The sequence below is a fragment of the Ptiloglossa arizonensis genome, chromosome 5 (genome assembly GCF_051014685.1).
Source record: "Ptiloglossa arizonensis isolate GNS036 chromosome 5, iyPtiAriz1_principal, whole genome shotgun sequence".
Taxonomy (NCBI): Eukaryota; Metazoa; Arthropoda; class Insecta; order Hymenoptera; family Colletidae; genus Ptiloglossa; species Ptiloglossa arizonensis.
This window is the reverse complement of record NC_135052.1, coordinates 23,522,208-23,547,575: the sequence shown is the minus strand read 5'-3', so window position 1 is coordinate 23,547,575 and position 25,368 is coordinate 23,522,208. Positions and strand designations below refer to the sequence as shown.

The 25,368-nt window shown below is 36.6% G+C and overlaps 6 protein-coding genes and 1 long non-coding RNA gene across 11 annotated transcripts in view; 4 read left to right on the top strand and 3 right to left on the bottom strand.

Annotated features, from left to right (window-relative positions):
- LOC143146975 (estradiol 17-beta-dehydrogenase 11) overlaps positions 1-8,387 on the top strand; it is a 40,192-nt gene extending 31,805 nt beyond the window's left edge. For all 3 annotated transcript variants that reach the window (XM_076311753.1, XM_076311754.1, XM_076311752.1), the window contains exons 5-8: positions 243-404; positions 627-709; positions 816-932; positions 2,135-8,387. In XM_076311753.1, the coding sequence (XP_076167868.1) occupies positions 243-404; positions 627-709; positions 816-932; positions 2,135-2,327 (555 nt within the window). In that variant the 3' untranslated portion in view covers positions 2,328-8,387. The remainder of the gene's footprint in view (positions 1-242; positions 405-626; positions 710-815; positions 933-2,134) is intronic.
- Positions 1,926-5,463, bottom strand: LOC143146974 (uncharacterized). Its single transcript, XM_076311751.1, has one exon. The coding sequence runs from the start codon at positions 5,164-5,166 to the stop codon at positions 3,730-3,732; it is 1,437 nt and encodes a 478-aa protein (XP_076167866.1). The 5' UTR covers positions 5,167-5,463; the 3' UTR covers positions 1,926-3,729.
- A 145-nt stretch (positions 8,388-8,532) lies between the features above and the next one.
- On the top strand, positions 8,533-19,101 carry LOC143146972 (integrin beta-nu). The gene is made up of 12 exons (XM_076311748.1): positions 8,533-12,064; positions 13,547-13,791; positions 14,202-14,487; positions 14,549-14,713; positions 14,903-15,361; positions 15,823-15,985; positions 16,063-16,229; positions 17,139-17,311; positions 17,379-17,578; positions 17,910-18,022; positions 18,119-18,210; positions 18,497-19,101. Exons 1-12 carry the CDS (start codon positions 11,906-11,908, stop codon positions 18,639-18,641), a joined length of 2,367 nt encoding a protein of 788 aa, XP_076167863.1. The 5' UTR covers positions 8,533-11,905; the 3' UTR covers positions 18,642-19,101.
- On the bottom strand, positions 12,956-17,449 carry LOC143146979 (uncharacterized). 2 transcript variants are annotated; one of them, XR_012992135.1, is made up of 6 exons: positions 17,171-17,449; positions 16,847-17,009; positions 14,227-16,747; positions 14,063-14,156; positions 13,810-13,924; positions 12,956-13,708 (listed from the first exon to the last, which is right to left on the bottom strand). It is a non-coding gene; the product is annotated as an uncharacterized LOC143146979 (long non-coding RNA). The 2 variants fall into 2 exon arrangements; XR_012992134.1 differs by having other exon boundaries at positions 14,227-17,009.
- On the bottom strand, positions 18,535-20,568 carry LOC143146978 (uncharacterized). The gene is made up of 4 exons (XM_076311761.1): positions 19,563-20,568; positions 19,411-19,498; positions 19,116-19,302; positions 18,535-19,040 (listed from the first exon to the last, which is right to left on the bottom strand). The coding sequence occupies exons 1-4, from the start codon at positions 19,723-19,725 to the stop codon at positions 18,912-18,914; spliced, it is 567 nt and encodes a 188-aa protein (XP_076167876.1). The 5' UTR covers positions 19,726-20,568; the 3' UTR covers positions 18,535-18,911.
- Positions 20,068-23,152, top strand: Muc (dihydrolipoamide S-acetyltransferase muc). 2 transcript variants are annotated; one of them, XM_076311750.1, is made up of 7 exons: positions 20,068-20,398; positions 20,831-20,985; positions 21,061-21,449; positions 21,541-21,908; positions 22,006-22,305; positions 22,368-22,496; positions 22,575-23,152. In XM_076311750.1, coding segments are annotated over exons 1-7 (1,476 nt in total). In that variant the 5' UTR covers positions 20,068-20,264; the 3' UTR covers positions 22,576-23,152. The 2 variants fall into 2 exon arrangements, with proteins under 2 accessions (XP_076167865.1, XP_076167864.1); XM_076311749.1 differs by having other exon boundaries at positions 22,368-23,152.
- A 167-nt stretch (positions 23,153-23,319) lies between these two features.
- On the top strand, positions 23,320-25,351 carry LOC143147287 (U5 small nuclear ribonucleoprotein 40 kDa protein). The gene is made up of 6 exons (XM_076312404.1): positions 23,320-23,510; positions 23,583-23,712; positions 23,787-24,100; positions 24,176-24,448; positions 24,523-24,688; positions 24,767-25,351. The coding sequence occupies exons 1-6, from the start codon at positions 23,397-23,399 to the stop codon at positions 24,820-24,822; spliced, it is 1,053 nt and encodes a 350-aa protein (XP_076168519.1). The 5' UTR covers positions 23,320-23,396; the 3' UTR covers positions 24,823-25,351.
- The last annotated feature ends 17 nt before the right edge of the window (positions 25,352-25,368 follow it).

The following is a 25,368-nucleotide window of genomic DNA, read 5'->3' as shown; positions in this document are numbered from 1 at the left end:
CAAAGTTGAAGTGTCATAGTATCTTTTTACAAAAACTACAAAACTTATTAAACAATCTAGTACCCATCGTTCTCGTCGTACTGAACCTCCCTCGATAATAGTCATCGAAACTACCCTACCTTTTAGGACGATCGCGAATCGTGGAAACATCGCGAATAATTTCTATAATCGATTCCGAAACAACAACGCGCGTATATGGTGCCACGTTTTCGCAAGCTGAGGGCAACAATGTTTTCTTTAAGACGACGAAGGCGTTCTTACCTTCGATGATGGCGGAAAACAAGGGCCACATCGTGAGCATAGCCAGTCTAGCTGGTCACATAGGGGTACCGAAATTGGTGGACTATTGCACGTCGAAGTTTGCCGCTGTTGGCTTCGAGGAATCCCTCCACATGGAACTAGCGGTAACAATGTTGTTTATATTTTTTTTTAAATTACCTTAAAATCGCCTTGTGTCGCGAGAAATATATATATATTAAAACGTTAAACGCTGTTCCCAGAGTATTTCTTCGTACTCGTTAAAAATCCCGCATTTGAGAAAAAAAAAAGAAAAAAAGAAAGAGAGAACTCTCCTTCGAAAATTGTTCTCAGGTACATTTTTTTATATTGCTTATTGTATCTTTTAGGCTGATGGATATAACATCAATACCACGGTCGTATGTCCGTTTTTCATTCGTAGTACTGGCATGTTCGGAGACGTTTCGCCTAGGTATAAACATGTTTGTGCCTGTATTAAATGAGTACCGTCGTATGAGTACTATTACACACGGTGTATAGTTATCACGAACACGTACACACGGCTCTGTTCCCTTCAGATTCGTCCCAAGGCTTGGCCCAAATGAAGTAGCAGACCGAGTGGTGTCCGCCATGAGGTGTAACGAGAAAATCGCAGTGGTGCCGGGTTACCTCTACATACTTCTCGTCCTGAAATGGTAAAATCTTTCGATTAATACTAATGGTAAAAATTGTACCATTGCGATACAACGGAACGGAGACCCTCGATTGTACCGTTAGAAACAATTGAGGATCGTTATCTTCTTGAGTAACCTAAAGACGTCAACGTATTATACAAATTGGACTATCGCGAGCCAATTGTAGCAATTACGACGAATCTTCGTAAATGGGTATAAAATTGAAAAATGTGTATATTTTATTTTATTTATTTATATTAGTAAAACATCTGTATAAATAAATTGACAATAAGTTGAGAAAATACACTGTTACAGGTGGAAGAAATGAAAAGATGATATTAAAAAAATTTTACAAATCTTCGTCAATGGGTAGAAAATTGAGAAATATATATTCTTTTAATTATTTATATTCACAAACGGAAAAGCACATACAAGTAAATTGTTACACGCGAAAAGAAGAAGTGTATTGTTACATATAGAATGAATAAATAAATAATGTTAAAAAATCTTATGAATTTAGCTTCTGAAGGCAGAAATATAAATATTAAAGAAGTCAATAGTACAATATTTATTACACACGGAATATATTCTACAGATTGGATTGGAGAGATCAAAACGAGACAACGAGTACGTCTCGGATAAGAAAGTACGAATAAACCTGAATGACCTAGTGGGAGTATAGATATTAGACTTGTCTACTTCCGTTTGCGCAAACGTTACATATTATTAACGTTTTAATTTAATCCATGAATTCGCCTAACCACTAAGATTCGTCAAAATAATTGCCTAATAATATATCTGTACATATTTTATTCCTAATATTTGGTTTATTCTTCCTAATAAATTTTTATTTTATTTATTCTTCCAAATAAATATTTTTTAGTTTATTCTTTTAAATAAACTTTTTTTTATTTATTCTTTCAAATAAATTTTTTTTAGTTCATTCTTCCAAATAAACTTTTATTTAGTTTGTTCTTATTCCGTTTAAAGACCTAATCTCAATTATTTCAAACAGTACAATCGAAGGTGGATCAAATTTTAATCGACCTTAAAAAATTTTCTTAATTTTACCATTTCCTCTAAACTCAAATAACAATAAAGGCGATATTCCTTTCGTACCAATAACAACTTCCACATATTTACCCTTAACACTTCGTATCGTATCGTTCACCGAACCAGAATCCCTATCGGTCATCAATTTAATCGAAAATGTTGATCCACAGGGCTTTTCCATGGGCATGCGCAGGAATGTTCATCCGTGGTGTGGTTCCCGGCAAACGTAGCTGCGCAACATCCGTGACCCCACCGACCATTAAGAAGGAAAGTGTACCCAGCGTCTTGACCAAGGATCAAAATGGCGCCAACATCCATCAACAGTTGACCAGACGCGTTTCCAGCTCCGAGAGGAAGCCATAATCGTTCTGTGATCGATCCGTGAAGCGTCCGAAATATTTCTAAACAGATCCATAAATCGTTGTTCGCGCATCGAACAACAATTTAATTTACGTTGACGACGCTCGCGTAATTATAAGATAAATCGTGCACGTTGTTGTATAATTAGGGTTTTGATTAGCTCGTTTCCTCGACGAGCTTTCGTTGCGCAAAATTGGGACAAGTTTCGATCGGACCGTGGATACTGGACTTCGTTGGGAGCGTCATCTTCGCCGCCACGGGGTCCACACGCCCCGTAACACGGACGAGGGCCACACGAGCGTGATCAAGGAACGTTTCGTTTTACGCGTCACGCTTCTTCCCGTTGGCCATATTGAAAAACAATGGCACGATTAAGAGTGAAAGTTCGTAACGCGGTTTCGTTGCCCGTACTTGTTGGCAACGCGTCACGTTTGTTGAAAAAAAAAAAAAAAAATGGGCACTCGTCGAACAGTGTCTTCGTGGTGTGAGGGACTGTACAGATTGATAACACGGGTACAATTTAAATGTAATCGGTACCGATGTGATACGTTGAACATTATTGTACGTCAGCACTTACAGGAACACCGCGAACCGTCACTCCCGGATTTGAATGAAACTTTGTAGGTTTATAGAGTGATCCAAGACAAGAATAACGGTATGCTTCATTCGTGCCCAATCGCCCTTTAAGGGTGTGAAAACAACCCTCGAAGTCAAATCGGCGTTTCCACTTTTTCGCGTATATCTTTTAAAATACATGAAATACAAAAAAATGTTTTAGGTAAAAGTTTAATGGTACAATGAGCGCTATAAATTTACATTAAGAAAATTTTAAAACAAGTTTTTTTTCTTAAAAAGAAAATTTTTTTTTACGTTATTTTAAAGAATTTCTACATTTTGATAATAACTAAAAATATTACTTGTTTTATTCTGAATTCAACCATGTATACTAATTTTACTATACACCATCGACTTATGCAGATACACGACGAAACGTACACCGTGCGCGCGATTCCGCGCTAAAAACACACAGTAAATTACATATTCAGATATCTTGTTTTCGTTGCATTTCCTAATACATGACGATATTGAGTATGATAACATAATAATAGCATAATATAAGATATTACATCAAGATTGATGACATGTTACATACTATATCACATATATCCATACATAAACATTTGTTTCATACTAATTTAATATTTTATCCTATTTTGAATAGGTTTATACATGTATCTCATTCAACATAGTTTTCACATAGGTGATGTGCATCAAAGAAATGTTCTATACATAGATACTTTTTGCAACAAGCACATCTTATAATAGCAGGCTTATCACACATATTACAACGAGGCAGGTTATATACTTCAGGAAATTTGAAACAGAAATCTACTGGATTTTCAAATTACTGGTCTGGCCTTTGTTCAAGGTATCCACTTTTATACCAAGAGTATTTAAATAATTCCCGGAATCTCGGAGAAGACAACTGGTTGTGTGTGAGAGATTGCAGTTTGATAATATTATTTCGCAGATGTAAATTTATATCAAGATCATATAGTAACACCCGATCTGAAAAAGTTCTCACAAAATTTTTCCATACCCGAAAACCGTAAACATCCAGCGGTTGTATCAAACCTGTTGTTCCTTTCGGTATGGTTAACGTAATAAGTTCTTTGTCAGCCGGAATACTTTGCTGAAAAGTCGAAGGACAATGGCCGCTCCACGAATCAAGTAACAGAACACTTTGAAGTCCAGTCTTTGGTAAAAAGACTTCTTTAAGCCAAATGTTGAAATGGTGCGATGTCAACTTCCCAGATTTTGAAGCAGTAACATACACATTAGCCGGTCTAAATAAGCTTTCTTCTACCCTGGGTCCAAATTCCCCACTAGTTTCTTTTAACACCATAAATAGGGGTGACAGTAAATGACCGCTCGCGGAAATGGTAGGGAGAATCGTATAACTATGTGTAGTTGAGGATACTGACTGCACGGATGCTTCTATGGTCTTTCTACCACGGTACGATAACGTACGACCAGAATGAATTTCCAAATTAAATCCACTCTCATCAGCGTTGTAAACGTTATTTGGATTGTACATAGCAATGTATGGTTTTACCCGGTTTACGAAGTCGGTGGATGTCAATTGTAATTGTTGCTTGTCCCGTTGTGTGGAACGACTGATGAATTTTGTAACCTTTCTTGAAACGATGTTGTGCGCTTTTTTGAAATTCATGATCCAGGTATGGCCAGCTTTAAATGTAGGAAGGTCGACGTCCTCCTTTGCTTCTAGCGCCCATTGCTTTATATCCATGTCATGCACAAAGGAGCCCTGATTCATAGCAGCCTGAAATTTGTCCAGTACATACTTCACTATTGATAATATCTTCTCTCTGCGTGTACCACCTCTCGCCAATGTTTCTTCCCATTGATACAGTTGTTTAACTGATTTAACTTTTCTAAATTTATGTTGTACACTGTCGAGAGTCCTGCGCGTTTTTTCACCGCTTCTCCAAAATTCAACAGCTCGAGATTTATAATTGAGGTCTACGTTACCACTTTCACCCGAGACACACCTCTCATCAAATTCATTGCTACTAACGTTTTCCTCGATATTACCCTCTTCAACAAACTCACATTCTTGAGGCCGCGCTAGATCTTCGTATTCCAGGGTCGTAACATAGTCGGTTGTAAATGAAACTTCGTTCATACTATCAAGTATCATAGTATGTATAATTTCTGATAGTTCGATTTCCCTATGATTAACAGGAGACGGTGGTTTACTGGATATATGTAGAGCCGTTACCAGTAAATTAATTACGTTTGCCGGATTTATGTACACCATTTTATCGATAACTAATGCTACATGCAGTTGAAAGAGTACCAGTGATACTGACAATGAATTCCAGTGACGAAGACTAGGTATTTATAAGGAAACAGGAAGATAAGAAAAAGAATATCTTAACAATTAATACAAAGAACTGTCGGATGACATGCGTTTTCCGTGAATCACACTATCTCGTATTTACAGAGCATAAGATATGAGATTAATAACATCACAAACAGCCATGCAAAATTACCAATAATTGATTACACGGTTGAAAACGCAGGACCATCGGGGGAACGCGATAGCATTCTTGAAACTCAATTTTTTTTTTTATATCTCATTAATATAAAATATATAGATTAAATATATCTCATACAAAACAAGTACAGTTATGAAATTTAATACATTTTAATATCTTTGAATATGTTATTGTATTTGTTATCGTCATATATTAGGAAATGCAACGAAAACAAGATATCTGAATATGTAATTTACTGTGTGTTTTTAGCGCGGAATCGCGCGCACGGTGTACGTTTCGTCGTGTATCTGCATAAGTCGATGGTGTATAGTAAAATTAGTATACATGGTTGAATTCAGAATAAAACAAGTAATATTTTTAGTTATTATCAAAATGTAGAAATTCTTTAAAATAACGTAAAAAAAAATTTTCTTTTTAAGAAAAAAAACTTGTTTTAAAATTTTCTTAATGTAAATTTATAGCGCTCATTGTACCATTAAACTTTTACCTAAAACATTTTTTTGTATTTCATGTATTTTAAAAGATATACGCGAAAAAGTGGAAACGCCGATTTGACTTCGAGGGTTGTTTTCACACCCTTAAAGGGCGATTGGGCACGAATGAAGCATACCGTTATTCTTGTCTTGGATCACTCTATAAACCTACAAAGTTTCATTCAAATCCGGGAGTGACGGTTCGCGGTGTTCCTTGTTAGCGTTTAAGGTGTTCTTCCTCGTAGCGTAAGAATTTTTCTATTTGTAACTGGCAGTGTTGTTGTAAAGTAACGAACACGGGCGTGTTTGTTTAACGGAAACGCACGTGTCCGTTTGTCGCGAGGAAACTCGCACAGATGTCAAACAGAGAAATAAAGTTTGTACAATATTTACATAATTGGCCCACTTGAACCACCGATTCGGCGGTACGTGACATCAGGTTCGACGATAAATCGTGGAAACGTTATTGTCAACCGAGTGCCATATCTTGTAAAATTTGTTTATTGTTTTATACGCGGCTGCCGTCTCACAATCGAGAATTTTAATAAAATCGATATCTTCCACCGCCATCGCATTATCTGCGAATGCGAACCGTTTTTCGTTCTTCTTACTCCGAAGGAAGTACAATAATAATAATAATAATAATAATAATAATAATCTCTATTTTACGGGCCGGTGGCCCTTTCACAACGCATGAGATCGATACAAATCATCCGAGAATATTTACAAAAGTATCAAATGAAAAACAAGAGGCTCTGAAAGAATTAAGAGTACAAGTCGTATAAGGTTAGGTGTGATCTATACTTATTGGCTGTCTTCACAATTCTAGTCCATAGTTCTGAGCGCCTAAATTTGTTCTAATAGTATCGATACTGTTAAATAGATCCACATTGCACAATGTTTTGGTGACCAGTTTGAAATCTATCATTTTAAGAATTGGAAGATAGTCAATTAAGTGATTCAAGATTATAAAGAGAAATAAAAGATCCGCAAGGATCCTTCTTTGCTTAAGTATCTTGATTTGTAGGTTCCCCGATTTCGATGAATTCACTTACTGCGCGATTTATGTACACGGTGAATTCGAAATCGTAGTATAGATAAGCAGGGGATGATTCTAATAAGAAAAATTTGCTGTAATATTTTCTCATGCTGTGCTTTGTTTTCAAGGAAATCGATTTTGAAAAGTGATTAAATACTATCTAGTTATTGTGTATTACCAGTTATTGTATGTTGTATACTACTACCGGTTGTGTCTGTTTGATAGTGTTTGAGGTATATCAAAGTACAAGAATACAAAGAGCACCCAATAAGTGTTGCAACAGTATCCACACAAATGTACAAACAGTATCCATACCAGTGTACAAATACTATTCATTCTTGTGTACAAACAGTATCCATACCAGTGTACAAACAGTGTTCATACTAGTGTACAAACAGTATTCATATCAGTGTACAAACAGTATTCATACAAGTGTGCAAACAGTATTCATACCAGTGTACAAACAATATCCATACAAGTTCAAACATTACATTTGAAATAAAAAATTGTCAAAGAATTCAAAAGTTTAGAAAGTAACAAAACATTGTACACTGTTCAGACATTGTTAATTCGTCTGAACAAAAGAACATTTTTAGGAATAGTAAATAGAAATAATTTGTGCAACTTCGACCACACCATCATTGACCAACACTAGCTCGAACAAACACGATTGGTAGTGGAATATAGGACAACCAGATTTGTATGCTCGAATAAACTTCGAAATCAATTTTCTCGGAAACAAAGCATGGGATGAGAAAAAGTTACATCAAATATTATTCTTATTTTTTCACATAGTATCGCTCCATGTCCGGGTGTACCACGATTTTCAATCCACCCTGTACTTTTATCGAAATAGTGTTCTTCGACATCGGGCGACCCAATAAATCAAGAAATCGTGTAATTATTTGGACGAGGCGTACAATTGCCGATGCATAAAGTCATTAGAAAACATGAAACGCAAAACGACCGACTTTCACTTAGATTTCGCCATTTCCTCGAGTTCGTTGTTTATGGATAAACTTTGGCCCGAATATTTCACCGGTGAATTATTATTGCGTTGAAGAACGAACAAAACACGGTATTGAGCAGCTCGAAGAATAGACCACGTATCGAAGATAAAAGAGAGAAACGTGTATTCAAGGCGGTAACGATTCATCGAGTTGTAAATTTATGTAAAAAGTTTATTGAATATCTCGATACATCGGTGTAAACTGATTTCTTAATTTTTTTCAAAGGCACTCCTTTAAAAGAAAACGAATTTCTATGTGCCAATTGAACCTCATTGAACTTTAGTAACGAATGTATTAATGGAAAGAGATGTTTGAATTTTGCACACTTTTTTTATATTAAAAATTTTCTTTCGCGCTCCCCACTTTGGAAAATATTGATGTACACTGTTTTTTTATACTCGAGGGACCTTATAGAAAAAAACATCGAAAAATGTTCGAATAAATGATCGTCATTCGAATTGAGGGTTCTCTGATCATTTCGAGCAGTGTATTGTACCCTTCTCTCACATTTGTAACTTAAATATTCCTTGTCTCGAGGTAGAATGTAACGATGCAAAATTTAATTGGACAAACATTTGCAAAGATCTTGTATGTACACAATACAAAAATTTAATTGCATTAACATTTTACAGATCTTCTGTAAATGTAATACAAAAATTTAATTGTATAAATATTTGCAAAGTTCTGTAAATATAATACAAAAATTTAATTGTATAAACATTTTCCAAGATCTTCTGTAAGTGTAATACAAAAATTTAATTGTATAAATATTTTCAATGATCTTGCAATGTAATAAAAAAATTTAATTGTGTAAATATGTTCAAAGACGTACAATGTACCTAGGAAATGAAAATATTTTCTAACTTTTAGTATCGAACAGGGGACGAAACACGGACGTGCAGTTTTGAGTAACGATTACGCGATTATGTCAGCAACTGATAGCGCAATCTTTCCACGAATGGGATAGTACGCACGATTGTATGCTTTTAGCCTTTTCGGTTACTTTGTCAACAAATTGCAGCGATAATAATATCACAACTGACTTACATATCCGTTACACGGACACTACCCTGTTCACGGATAGAGAAAATCGCCATTGCAATCGTATCGGAGCACACGATCCATGTACTTTCGTTTCTCTTTCGATTCACCATACGTCTAGAAATCTTTCGACAAACCGTCGAGTAAGTATTTTCGTCTAAATTTAATTTTTGTCTCAAAAAAAAAAAAAAAAAAAAAACAAAAAAAAATCAATCATCGATCTAGCGTTCGAAAGAAAAAAAAACATTCAATATTTGTCTACAGGAAACAGTTGACCCGATAAATAACAGTAATCGTATCAAAATAAATGGCCACCGTTTCGCGTTATCTTTCTCCGAAAGAATGTAGGCCATTCAAAATAGTTTCCAATCTATTCTATCGAGATAATGATACACGAGCGATGGATACACTCGTGATCGCATAATTGAGATACATTCAAGTGGGTGGACACACTTTCCATGCCTACTGTGAATATTAAATGTATATAAAGGGTGTGATGATCGAGACACATTTTCAGGATCACCTTTTCGTCGAACGAAATAATTATCGAACCAACGTTACAGGGAACTTAAATAACAAAATGAAACACGATATATGATAAAATATATAAAAGACCTATACAGATATTAACAATAGAGAGAAAGGTATAATCCATGCAGGATACCTTCTCGTCAAGTGACAACGAGGAACGAAACAGCTGACAAAATTATTAATCAAGTAACATTACTAACGAAATTAAGAAACTAATTCCCTAATTGGATCGTCAAGATTTGGACGACAAGAAGGAAAGCTAAAATACACGTCCTACTAGATTTTTATCAATAAATACCTACTCATAATATAACTAGAGAAGAAAGTGTCACATTGAACAGAGCCATCATGCTGCGATCTTGAAAGAGAACAGAACCGTCATGCTGCGATCCATGTAACGTAAAACTGACAATCACCTCTCATTCAAGGGCAGAAAGTCCCAAAACTACAAAGAGAAACGCAAACTAAACCCAAACTTGGTCTTAACATCGCCCAACCACGTAACAAAGACCTTACAATACCTGAAGGACACCAAACTGATGATAATCCACTGTAAAAGTCACTAATGATCTAGAAGTTATTGTAATAAAAAAAAAATGATCGAATCCTGTTGAAAAGTAATTATGAAACGTCAGAATATCCCCTTATCACATCATCGATGTACAACAGAACACCATAAACCGCAAAATACTCGTTAATAGACCTAGAAGGGACCAAGTAATAATCAGTCGTTTCAGAATCACACACTCATATCTTCTGATTAAGGAACCAGCACCATAGTGCAACGTGTGTAACACACAGATTACAGTGGACCACCTAATCTTGCACTGTCCACATCCCGAAGGAAATACACATTGATACCACACATGAAGGTTATAACGTAGAAGACAAATAAGGCCATGACTTAGTTTATAAGTGAAAGAAGCCCAATTGTTTAACAAAATCCCATAAAGTGTCTCATAGAATGTCACCCAACAGTGGTTGCTAATAACCCAGCAATTGACTCGACCTTAAACTCATAATTAAAAGAAAAAGAAGAATATCCATCATAGATTACAATGGGACACCTAATTGTGCACTGACCAAAGTATAGCACATCCTGAAGGAAATAGATATTGATACCACACATGAAGGCTATAACGTAGAAGACAAAAAAGGCCATGACTTAGTTTATAAGTGAAAGAAACCCAACTGTTTAACAAAATCTCATAAAGTACCTAACAGAATGTCACCCAAAAGTGGCTGCTAATAACCTAGCAGTTAGCTCAACGTTAAACTGACAATTTAAAAAAAAAAGGAGAACATTCATCACAGATTATAATAAGACACCTAATCTTTCACTTTCTAGAGAAAAGTATTTTTAAACTTACAATTACAGAAATAAAGAATAATATCCATCCACAGAATGTCACCCAACAGTGGTTGCTAATAACCTAGCAGTTAGCTCAACGTTAAACTCACAATTTAAAAAAAAAGAAGGAGAACATTCATCACAGATTATAATAAGATACCTAATCTTTCACTGTCCAGAGAAAAGTATTTTTAAACTTACAATTAAAGAGATAAAGAATAATGTCCATCGTGAATCACCGAAGTACAATACCCCAGTTACCCTGTAGTACAATACCCCTAGCAAGAGCATGTAGCTTTTTTCCGGGATAATGGAAACCCTGAACACACGAAGAAACGCTTTGTCACCAAGGACAATATCTATCGCGTGTTCTCTCGGTCGTGGAGGGACACCCTGTACATAGAAGCATCGATATTGCGTCTATCTGCCATATGTACGTGAAACAGTAGTAGCCACATTGTTGGTCCACAGTAGCTCTCGCGTAGCGAAATAGTAACGAGCGTCGACCGCAATCGCTATGTCGCATCGAGTGGGACAGTGTCGACGATACCGAGTTCCCGAGCACTCGTTGTTTCCACGATCGATCGTCGAAGAAACTATAACCGAGGGAAACGTGCAACCGGGCGACGCGCGCAATTAACCGACGATGTATGCACGTATACATTTATTCGCGCGCGATAGATAAAATCGAGCCACGAATTGTAAATATTACGGGGCGATATCGGATTGGCGCTATCTTTTTCTTTCATTACAACCCGGCCAGACGTGTATCGTTATCATAGTGCACGATAACGAACGCGTTACAACACTATCCGCGCCGATTGCGCGAGTTACGTTTTGATTTTCGTTCCGGTGATCGCGAAACTGGGAATACCTCCTCACGGATGCGGCGATTCGCTCGCACGAGTGAACGACTAGCGCGTCCGTGGACCCGCGAAAATTGACAAAAAAAAAAAAAAGAAAAGAAAAATCGAGGACATTGAGAATGTAAAGTAGAAGAAGACTTCGAGGAGAAGATTTTCGTCCGATTGTAACGAGTGGTAGATCGCGAGAATGAGAATCTTGGAGGCTTTGTTCGTCGCGATCGTCTTGTGCAACGAATGGAGACGATCAGGGGCCGCGGACATGAAGATCGTGAGACTATGCGTGTCTCAAAGCTCCTGTGAGAATTGTTTGGAGGCTAGTTCCACCTGCTCGTGGTGCAGCGACTGGGTAAATTGTTTTCGAAAAGTTTCCGTTTCGAGGGACGAGTATTCTGTGTCGTGAACGCGACGTGTGTATTAACGGGGTTACGAGGCTCTGTTTTAACGAGGATCCGTATCGCGCTGCAGATATCGTAAAGATAATAGGATGATTCGAATCGCTTCTCGAGCGAGTCTTCGTCAATGATAAGTAAAGCGAGCCTTCTGGCAAGAACGCCATATAGTAACAATTTGTTTTTAACGATTTGTTTATTCGTGTCCGAAGATAGGCTGATTAGTGTCCAATAGGAAGTCGACGTTAACAACGAATATAATAATATGACAGTGTATAACATACCACCTAGAAATTTGACTATACCTTTTGTTGGTATGTCATCGATCTTACCCCGCTTAGAAGTAACGAGGTTATCCTCGCCCGATAATAACAATTAACATCGCCAAGTTTGTTACTGGTGGTTTGTACATTCATAAAATATTGTCCAATAGAAAGTTGACGTTAACAACGAAGACAATATCGCAGTGAATAACACCGAGAAATTTAACTATACCTTTCGTTGGTATGTCATCGATTTTACCCCGCTTAGAAGTAAAAGTGTTATCCTCGTTGGATAATAACAATTAACATCGCCAAGTTTGTTTTTAGCAGTTTGTATATTTATAAAATATTGTCCAATAGGATGTTGACGTTAACAATCAAGACAATAATACAGTGAATAACACACCACTCAGATTATATAATTTAACTATACCTTTCACAGATATGACATCTACTTTACCCCGCTTAAAAGCAACAGGATTACCTTTACCCCTGTCGTTGCTGATTCAACGATCGTATCGACTTCGTTCACGAGCGAAAATGAAAATTTGTATATTTTCTCGATGGAAATGAATCCAAGCACAACCTTGTTCGCACTATTTTTAATTACAGGCTATACGAATCGCTTACCGAAGAATTTCAAAATAAATACGCGTATTTAAAAATACTTATATCGACTAATTTTTATCGAGTAAATCTCACCGATCCATCGATAACACTCTCTCGAAGATAATACTTATTTTGAGAAGTAAACAAATTTTCATTTTCAATGGTGAACGATTCAAGGAACTTGGGGAACCTAAAATCATCAGCTCGTTAACTCTACTTCGTTCGCTCTCAACGAATAGAATATAACGAAAGATAAATAAATGTTTATTTTTAGTAGTGAACGATTCGGATAACATAAGACCATTACTCGAGCTACTCGTTACTCGAGATATATCCTCCTTCCCCCCTCTCCGTTTATTAGAAACAAGAAATATCAATGCCTGAACAAAAATCTCTACCTTCCCCGGTTACACGAAAACGAGTACCAGCGAGTCGAGGGCACACAAGCGGAAATTCTGTAATGTGTTACGACCATTCTGGGAATGGCAATAGGTGGTTGGGATTTCGAAGAAAAAAGAGAACAAATTTTCACTTTACATTGTCTTCTGTTTCCGTGGGGGTCCACAGTCCTATTCGAACTCGACGATCGGCAAACCAAGATGCAACCTGCCGGACAGGTTGAAGGCATTTGGTTGCTCGCCGGAGAAAATTCGCACCGCCTCACCGGGATCGATACAGTTCTTGGAGAACTCGAATTTTCAGGATATGGAGGTAGTGGGCCATACACCTCTGCAATTGAAGCCGCAGAAAGTAAAACTCCGAATTAGACCGAATTCCGAGACATCGGTACCGCTCCACTATCGGCCAGCCAAGTACGTTTATTTGTTTACCTCGTTAACACCTAGACCAACGTGCGATTCGGTCCGATCTCGCGTGACCTTGAACATTATTAGTGTGTCTTTAAATTCAACTATCTTCCGTTCGAAGAGCCGACTTTGAAATAACCTTGAAAAAAAAAAATAAAGAATATTCCTTCGAACTACAATATTCAGTCGTAGCTAGAGAAAGCAACTGGCACTTAAAGGTACTAAAAGATGAAAAAATATCAAATGCCCCCCAATGAATATTAACATTCTTACTGACCTGACTTGTAGAGTATTTTATTCCCCTGAGGGTTCTTCCTCTAGAGTTCTCTTGTACCCTGAACTGCTCAATTTTGAGGTTACTTCAAACTGACCTATCACGTATACAGAGAGGTATAAGTATACTCGAAACGGTTTAGAAATTACCCTCTGGACCTGTACTACCTGATGGACCTAACATGGACGATGAAGGACGATAAAGAGACTCTGGTTAACGTGGGATGGAACATGTCTCACACGATTGGCAAGTTCACGACCAATTTCCGACTGGGTTTTGGCAGCTACGCGGACAAGCCTCTGATGCCCTATATCTTCCCTGGACATGAGGAGAATCCTTGCAAAAGTGAGCACGCGGTTTGTGCACCCATTTACTCCTTCGAGCATCATCTGAAGCTGACACGTGATATTCAACGGTTCATCAAAGAAGTAAGGGCGAATTTTTGTCGGATCTGAGGAATAAACGAGGATTAAAGACGATTCGGTTTAGGTGAACACCAGCTCCGTCACTGGGAACGTTGACAACCTGGAGGGTGGATTGGACGGGATTGTGCAAGCGATCGTTTGCGCAAACGAGGTCGGCTGGGGTCGTCAAGCGCGAAAAATCATCCTGATGGCCACTGATGGGTTGTTGCACTTCGCTGGTGATGGAAAGGTAACGCGAAATAGTTGATTTACTATCTTGAATCCTACCAATCTGATCGACACGATTGTCCATCGAAGATTGTGTATCGAAAATTATAAAACACGAATAACGTTAAATTACGATCCTCGTTTGGGTCCACTGTTGGGTATCAGATCTTACGAAAGTTATTGCGTGTACTGTATCTGAAATTACTATCAGCTAGGCGGTGCTGTGGGTCGCCAAGACTTCGAGTGTCACCTGGACGAGCAAAGTCGATACTCTCTGTCCACGAAGTACGATTATGCTTCGTTAGGTGAGGTGTCGAGGTTGCTGCAGAAGAACAAAGTCAACTTGATATTCGCCGTGACGGAGGATCGACGTCCCGAGTACGAGCTGATCGCCGATCTGCTGAAGGAGAAAGCGAGGGTCGCGACGTTAACTGGAAACAGCTCGAACATCCTGGAGATCATCGAGAGCGCCTATCACGAGCTGATCTCGAAGGTGGTGTTGCGTGACAATTCGTCGAGTCCGGTCCGTTTGGAGTACTTCTCCAACTGCGGGAGCGACAACACCTCGGAATCAAGTACATCGACGTGCGACGGGATCCAAGAGGGCCAGGTGTACGACTTCAGGCTCGTCTTCTCCTTCGATAAGTGTCCAAGAAACGAGAGCCTCTGGGTACGCGAATATCGGCGACTTTGAACCTTCGGGTCCGGTCGCTTACAAGTACATTGCTTTTATGGCGTACGATTATACGGAAAATATACGCAAAAAGGGGGATAGAATATACAGGGTATGGAAGTTCTGTTCTCTTTTACATTCGTGTTTAGATACTTTGTAAGACTAAGGAAATGTTAATGTAATAACCTATGTATTTTACAATATTGATTACCTTAATTATCAAACAATTTAAATTTGTACATTGAACATTTGCAGAAAGAACATGAACGTTTATTAATAAGAGAGCGGAACATCACTTTACAATTGGATTAATAAATTATAATAAAGTTAATTTAATTTCCAAACTCCACATAAAAGTGGCGTGCAAACAAAAAAAGGAACCTAACTATTCGCAGAATCTATTGATTTTTTATATTATTTGTACAGTTAAATAGACCAATTTATTTTTCACCTTTCAGAAACAAACAGTCGTGATCGAAGATGCATTGGCATCTGAGGCGTCCAAAATGGTGGTTGAGATCGAGCTACTCTGCGGTTGCAACTGCAAAGACTCAGAGAGCTCACGTTGCCAGCATGGTACGAGCGAATGCGGCTTGTGCAAATGCGATTCTGGATGGTCCGGTAAGAACAATGAGTATCATCTCAGTTTCATTTACGATTGATGATCCATTTGATGTTGAAGAGTACTGCATTTGCAGGAGAGTACTGTGATTGCGACGAAACATCACTGGTGGAGAACAGATTGCAGTGCATTGCTCCCAGTGCAACGAAGGTTTGCTCTGACAGAGGTGAATGCATTTGCGGGAGTTGCCTCTGTGACGAAGGGTACAAAGGGCAGTTCTGCGAGTGTTCCGCGTGCGATAAGGTGATCGTTCGTTTCGCATCGATCCTAATTCACGATGCATCAGGATTGGGAAATTTCTCTGCCAGGAAAATGTTTTCCATTTTGTTCGATAACGAACCCTTTCAGTGCTATGGACGTATATATGGGTCCAGAGAAAGTTCTTGATGTAGACTATGAATGCATTTATGCGTTCAACATGAATCTGTCTTCCTTTTTCCACTACCTTCCATTCTGTTTGATGACATTAACCCCTTGAGTGACATAAATGTATATGTGCATTCAAAGGAAGCTATCGATGTGGACTATGAATGCATATATAGGTCTAGAGAAAGCTCTCAGTGTGGACTATGAACACATTTATACAACCAACATGAATTTGTCTTCCTTTCTTCATTACCTTCCATTCTGTTCGACAAACTGTTTTTGCACACTTATCATTTCATTTGTTGTTGTTTGCAATTCCTTGAAACTTGTGGATAATCAAATTTTCATTACTTTTTAATATCCTCCTTTAGAGTGTGCTATATTTTTGTTCAAATCTGTATCAAAGATAATTTGAATTTATAAATAAGGAATGTGACCGCTTGATACTTAAATCTGGGGATCCCCATTATCGATTGGGTTAAGCAAGGACTTACACCTCTTAACCATCTGTCATTCGGTTTGAAAGGATTTGGCAACTTATAATTTCTGCATAGTGGTTATAGTCTCGAGGAAAGTATCCTTTTCAGCTTTCTCAAGTAGCACCTTACATCTTATAGACTTACAGTGGTAGGAGCTGTATTTACAGCAGTCTTGCTTCTAAAACCGTTGAGAGAAAAAGAATAGCCAAACAAATTCCAATATTGTTTCATCGAATAACTGTTCTATCAATTCAACTATCTGGACTTAATCGAGATTTACAAACTTAAATTAAATATCTGTTTGCAGATCGATGGAATAGAATGTTCAGGTAGAGGCACCTGTGATTGTGGTGTTTGCCACTGCTTAGAAGACTGGCAAGGAAACGCTTGTCAATGTCCAGCGACTGATGACCTCTGCATCGCACCAGGGACCGAAGATGTGTGCGCTGGTCACGGATACTGCGATTGCGGAGAATGTCGGTTCGTACAGTATAAAAATTCTATCCAACTTGATAACATGCTTGGGCTAAACGCATTACTTTTTCAGGTGCAACGTTACCGCGCCAGACGATTCTTTTTACCGAGGTACCTACTGCGAGTCATCGGTCAGCGCAGGCGGAAGCGGTCTCTGCGCCCTCTACAACTCTTGCGTCAATGCTACCATCGAAAACCCTCCACAGATAGACCAGTATTGTCGAACGAACGTTACCAATTACAGTACCATAAGAGTGGACTCCATAAATTTAGGTACAAATTGTACAAAGTGTTTCCAAGTTACAGATAAGGACTTAACTTATCAATAGAGCTCACAAAGTAAACAGAAAAGTCTTAATAAACGTAGGTCCGCAAACTAATTGTTTTCGACATATTCGGTAGAATCATTGTTTCTTCGTTCATTTAGAATGTAAGTAACTTGGTAACTTCGTAATGTATATGTTTAAAGCGAATGTTTAATCTGGCGTCCATTCGTTTCGATACATGAAATTAACATCGGATACTGCTCATCGGAAGTGACAAATCCAAAAGTGAATTATTGCACGGAAGTAATTTAAATTGAATTAAAATTTGATTTTTACAGGAAACGAACATTACTGTTTCGTGAAATCGGTGAAAGAGAAACAAACGTGCATCATACACTACATATACGAGTTTCAAAAAAACAATGCTGTTCTTTTGAAAATTGGAGAGAAGGTAAATGAAAGATCTCTATAAAAATTATTGATTTTCAATAGATTAATTTGTGTTTTTGCCATCTTATCTTATCGTTATTTTTTTCGACGCTTTTAGACGTGCAACACTCCAATGCATGCAGCATTCATTCCGTCTATAATCATCGGCTTAATATTATTCAGCGGACTTGCTTGCTTATTGATTTGGAAGTAAGTATCGTTTTAAAATCAAAAATAATTTTTTTTTTGTAACATTACTTGGAAAGGTAAAATTGTTTCTAATTCGAAGAAGCTCTTGCCCAGCAGATCGATTAATTATTTAACTATTTCTTAAATACAAAACACTTTGGATTAAATTTACTACCGAATATTATTAGTGACCACATAGTGAAGAATATTTCAAACATTGTTCAACTTTGTAAAATGCTAAAATTTTATTAATAGTATCATTTTGTCAATTTATACAAAACGGATATTTATTATAATATATATGCAGGTGTTGGACATCCATAAAGGATAGAAGGGAATGCGAAAAGTTCGAACAAGAACAGGGAAAAACAGTATACAGTCTGAATGAGAATCCTCTGTTCAAACCTGCTACAACTGAATTTAGAGTTCCGTCGATATATAAAGAGGATTAAGTACAGTGGGTACAAAAGATAGGATGAATTTGTCAAATTAGTGAGACGCGAAAACAATAGGTGGCGCATCTGAGCGTCAAAAGTCAAGAGCCCAGGGACGAATTCTACAAAACCTACAAACATTAAATCGAAACAAAATCAATTTATCTACAAGCACGTGCTTTTTATCTGTCAATTAGTAGTAAAAAATCCATTTGTCTATGTGTACTGATTTTGTGCACTACTTGAATATGCACTATACTTCTTACATTAGTAACAAAAAAATAAATTTTAAGCACCGTTCGTCGATTGACTGGGTTGGTAAAATCCATTTTGATCTACAGATCCGATAGAATGCGCAGTGCTTTGATCAGATATGACCTCGTTCCAGAAGCAGTTCCCCGAAGAAAACGAAATCGACTGTATTTATAATTTAAACGTTAATTCTTGTTTGCCATAAAAAATTCGTTCAAGTACTCGATTTAATTCTTTTACATTCTCCGACATGTTTTCAACTATCCAGGCAAATCCAAGTGGCTCCCTGTAGACAATATTTGTAAATGGTTTATTTTCAATCCAATCAGCTTGAATAGTGGATCCATCGGGAAATGTATACGTTCCTGGACCATTCATTGTTCCATTTGAAGCAAGTTTACCTCGATACTCGACATCGTTATTATATCTTCAGTGATTCATTTTCAATTTATTTATTTAATTATATATCATAAAATAAAGTGTACAGTATATTATTAACGATTATTTTAGCGCGTCTAATACAAATGGTAATTACCGAATGTAAATTTCGCTATTAGCAAAAGCATCATTATCCCATTCTGCATCATATACATCAAAATTGTCGGTAGTATATATCCCTTTACCTAAATAAAATATACGCTGAAATAATAATGTTTGAAAAAATACAAAATGTTTTGGCATGTTAACCTTGTTTGGTCAGTAAAAATTTGTCATAGTGAAGTTTATATTCTCCGTCATAAGTATCCTCATTACAAAACACGAACTTTCCATTACCGTGTTTTATAATTCTTTGATTTTTAGCTTTGGATTCTTCTATCTTCGATGTTTTGTTCGCACTTTGTTTTCTCATTCTGAGAGATTTGTTCAAAATTTGAATTTATTCAAAGAAAATATCGGTAAACAGGCGAAGTTCCTCTAATCACCGCTACTATACTGAGCGCTAAATCTGACGTAGTAAAGCTCGTCTTCCGTTAACAAATACCAGTCAATTTGATTTTATCAATGACATTTTTAATTGTAAGTTATAGGCCACATAACTTTGCATTAATTCTTTTTATAATTTTACAAAAAATGACAATTCTTACCCCTTTAGTTTTTTATGCTTGGTCGTTTTTTTTTCTTATTTTTATATATTTTTTATGTCCTCGTGGACAATGATTTCCCCCTTTTGAGAACCACCTTTAAACTTGGAGCCACGTGACCTTGCAGACGACCTCTAATTCGCTATACGTATCGTCCGTTCTTGCTGCTAGTGTTTTACGATAACCCTTAATACACCATTGACACGATTGTAGATATCGTCATCCGAGGTGTTACACTGAACACTTTATCATCACGTTGAATTCCCGACTTGCTACTAGAAGCGGTAGTAAAGGATCATCCGAGATTATGATACGAACGTCGAGTACTCTACGCAATGAATTGGCACACGCGATACTACGAAGTTCTGCACGAAATTTTGTGCAAACGAACATCGTAAGGTCCATGGTCATACAATGTCTTCACAGAAAACATCTGCAGAGGTATTTGCCTTTCCGACATGATTATGCTCCATTGTTTCTTTAAATATTCTGCCAGTTTTTTAATGTTTTTGTCGTCACTGTTTATCATTAAATTGCTTTTTGATCTTCATTCTTTTTCCCGTCCTCACGATTTTTGTAGAATACCTTTTAAACACACTTTCCTGCTTATCTTCCTACTTGTTACTTTTTAAATGCTCTCAATATATAGAAAATTGTTCAAGGTGAAAATGTTTTTTATTATTTAAAACAATTCTGTCACTACAATGTTCAGCTTACAAGATATCTTTACACAGGCAATTTTTGCATCCATGATTTTCACAGATGCAAATCAATGTTTACGTTAAGGGTTATGCTTAAAAATTAACTTCACTACTGTCTCATAATTCTTAACATTTTTTAGAGTAAAACAGTGCTTTCTTGCTTGGTATTCAGAATTCAGGTTCACAATACCTTACGTCATATGGTGAGTCCATGGAAGCAGCAATTAAGGTTTTATGCAGATTATCCAGACCATGTCAAAGTACAACTTCCTGCATTATCTCCTACCATGGAAACAGGTACCATTGTTAGTTGGCAGAAAAAAGAAGGTAAGATGAGGAATTTATTATAGTTAATATCAAAGAAATTAAGAATAGTTCTCTAATTTTTGTATTGCATTTTAGGTGACAAATTGAATGAAGGTGACTTACTCGCAGAGATTGAAACAGATAAAGCAACAATGGGTTTTGAAACTCCAGAGGAAGGCTATCTGGCAAAAATTTTGGTAGCAGCAGGCACAAAAAGTGTTCCTATTGGCAAACTTGTCTGTATAATAGTTTCGGATGCAGAGAGTGTAGCTGCTTTCAAAGATTTTAAAGACGACACTCCAGCTGGTCCACCACCACCACAACCTGCTGCTGCACCAGCTGCCCCTACACCATCTGCACCTCCTTCACCTCCTATAACACCACCAGCACCCGCAGCAGCAAAACTACCTACAGCCTCTGGGGATAGAATATATGCCAGTCCATTAGCTAAAAGACTTGCAGTTGAAAAAGGCCTTAGCTTACAGGTGGCTTTTATGTTGTATATCAATGGTGTTTTTTATTAACTATATTAGTATGATTTTAATCGATTTTAATTCTATTTTTATCCTTTTTAAGGGCTTAAAAGGATCAGGACTATATGGATCGATAACATCTAAAGATTTGGATGGTGCTGGACCAGCTCTTGCTGCCCAACCAGGAATAGGTGTTTCAGGCATTCCAGAGGGAGTAGAAATTCCTGTATCCAATATCCGAGCAGTAATTGCTAAACGTTTACTGGAGAGCAAACAAACTATTCCACATTATTATTTATCAGTAGACGTAAAGATGGATGCAGCTCTAGAAATGCGGGAACAGTTTAATAAGAAGCTGGAAAAAGAGAAAGTAAAGCTCAGTGTTAACGATATTATTATCAAAGCAATGGCAATGGCGTGTAAAAAAGTACCCGAGGGTAACAGTGCTTGGATGGGTGAAGTCATTAGACAGTAAGTGACTTTTTATTTGTAGACAGATTCTACATCATTCCTGATATATACAATATGTATGTTGCATTTCCATTATCATGATAATCTTTTCTTTTAGATATAACAATGTTGATGTAAGCGTAGCAGTGAGTACAGACAATGGTCTAATTACACCTATAGTCTTTGGTGCGGACACAAAAGGTATAGTTCAAATTAGCAACGATGTGAAAACGTTAGCAACAAAAGCAAGGGAAGGAAAGCTACAACCACAAGAATTTCAAGGCGGAACTATCACTGTGTCAAACCTAGGAATGTTTGGTATTAAAAACTTCTCTGCCATTATAAATCCTCCCCAATCGATAATTCTTGCAGTAGGTACCACTGAAACTAGGCTAGTACCTGCCAAGAATGAACAGGGGTAAGTGTTTAAAACTCCCTTGATATTCGATATATTTAATCTAATTTAATAATTTTTTGTAGATTTGCAACTGCTCGATACATGTCCGTCACTGCAAGTTGCGATCACCGCACTGTAGACGGTGCAGTTGGCGCACAATGGTTAAGTGCTTTCAAAAGCTATATGGAGGAACCGTCAACTATGTTGTTGTAGTAAGTCTGGTTATTGAAGTGTTCAGTGGTATAGTTTGAAGAAGCGCAAATTATACGTGAAAACATTGTTCCCTTCAGGTACGAACGGTGGCCATGAATGTCCTGTATATTTGTGTATAGTACAATATTAAATTGTGTTACTTTACGCATTTGTAAGTCATCGATTTTGAATAGAATACGAATCGTATACGGTACATTTTCTTTCCTTTTTACGAAAAATCGATGCGTCCATTATCCAGATATCAACGTCACCAATATCACTAGGCCAAGTTTCTTCCTGATCCATTTTAGAAATTTTATACATGTGGTTTTTCAGATAACATAATAACAAAGACTGACCATTCAGTTTAGTGTAAGCGAATGAACGCTAATAATTGTTTTGAAAACATTGTATTTGTTCATTAAATTTGAATACCCTGTTACTCAATATCTTTGAGAAACCACAGATATCTTCCCCGGCAATAGTAGTGAATATGTGTAAGGCCATGTGTAAATATATGTATTTATGAGAATAATATTACGGCCTATATTGTAAAGAATATAATTTGGAATTAGGGGAAAACAAAAAAAAATGAAATGTGTTAAAATATTTATAGTAAATAACATACATATAAATGTGTATATCATATTTAATAAATTATAACTTGAAAGCTCAATATCATTTTTATTACCGAATTTGTATGATATATAGATATCTAAGATAATGTTTTACAATAAAACTAACGTTATACAATCGTAACAAAGTAATTGCAGTATTATCGGTGGAGTATTTTCAAAAAGATGTAATTAATATGATACAACGATCGAAGTGCCATCTGGCACATTTGTGTATGCATTTATCTGTCATAAGCTTGTTTCCTAATAGATCGTAAATACAATCACAGTTTTAAATAATTCATTATGCCAATTTTGGACAAACGTAAAGGCGATGATATTTTAGCATTGGTTCCTGCTTCGAAAAGGACCAAGAATGAAGTGGTTTTTAGTAGCAGGGAAAAAGCGGTTGTACAAAATGTAAGTTTAACCTTAATTGACCATGGTTGTTGAGTGATTTTTCTAAGAAGAGTTTGTTTTGTTATTTTACAGGGACCACCTAGAACATCGTCCTTATTTGCACCAATTATGCTCCTTGAAGGTCATCAAGGAGACATATTTTCTCTTGAGTTTCATCCTGAGGGTCAATACCTTGCTTCAACAGGCTTTGATCGACAAATTTGTATGTTACTCGATAAACTGAAAAACTACAAGCCTGTATTATATCATAGATGTAATATAATATTTAATTTATAGTTATTTGGAATGTCTATGGAGAATGTGAAAACATTTCTGCAATGACTGGTCACAGTGGAGCAATTATGGAATTACACTTTAGTCCTGATGGCAGTCACTTATACACTGCTAGTACAGATATGACGCTAGGTTTGTGGGATATAGTTGCTGGAACTAGAATTAAAAAACTCAAGGGCCATACTTCTTTCGTTAACTCTGTTTCGGGTGCACGAAGAGGTATTACACAACTTTGTTCCGGTAGCGACGATAGTACAATACGTGTATGGGATCCCAGGAAAAGAGGACAGTGTTATACTTTAAACAATACATATCAGGTATTAATATTCTGTTTATAACTCTTGAAATTTTAATTATAAAATAATGTTTTGTCAATTCTTTTCTTATTCTAGGTTACTGCTGTAACATTTAATGACACAGCAGAACAAGTAATAAGCGGTGGAATAGACAATGATATAAAAGTATGGGATCTGAGAAAGAACTCTATTCTTTACAAACTTAAAGGACATTCTGACACCATTACTGGATTGAGTTTAAGTCCAGATGGCTCCTATATTCTTTCTAATGCTATGGATAATACATTAAGAATTTGGGACGTACGGCCGTTTGCTCCTTACGAACGCTGTGTCAAAATTCTTTCTGGACACCAACACAACTTTGAAAAGGTATTATTCTGTATCCTTATTATATATATTTTTGATACTTAACAATTTTTATTATTTAAATAATTATTACACAGAATCTATTGAGGTGTGCATGGTCACCAGATGGCAGCAAAGTATCAGCTGGATCATCAGACAGATTTCATTATATTTGGGATACTACGAGTCGTAGAATATTGTACAAATTACCTGGTCATAATGGTTCTGTTAATGATATTGATTTCCACCCAAAGGAACCTATAGGTAATATATAATATATTATAAATATTTTTGTGTTTTATTTAATTGCATCTATTTTAAAGAAATATTTTTTTCTTCCAGTCTGCTCTGGGTCCAGTGACAAACAAATATATTTAGGAGAAATCGAAACATCGTAACAAGAATGATAATTATGTTCTCGACGATTTTTATACTTAAGACGCGTACAAAAATAAAATAGTTTAAGGACTTGTAACATACCCTACAAAAATTGATAATTTTGTATCCCAGTATAGTCAGTAATTTATTGTACAAAAATTATACAAAATATCAGTATTTTATTTTTACATTGATTTCTAGATTCAGGGTAATATAATTTTATCATGCAATGAGAGTTTATTAGCTTAGAGATGTTAGCAATGGTCAGTACTGCTTAGGAGGGAACATTCAACTTATTTTACATATCGCATATCCATAATTACTCTATAGAAGAAAACTTGTGATCTAAATAAATATATAACTAAGAAAAGTTTTAAGACGTGAACATGCAAAGTAAATGGAAGCAAAGGAGAAAAAGTAAAATTCCTCATGTTACTCGAAATGAATTTATTTAAATGCATAAGAGTCTCAAAATATTCTTAAGTCCTAGTATCTTATTAAAATATGTCATGTTCCATTATTGTCATGTATTTTAATCGGTTTCTGAATTGATAGCTTTGGACTAA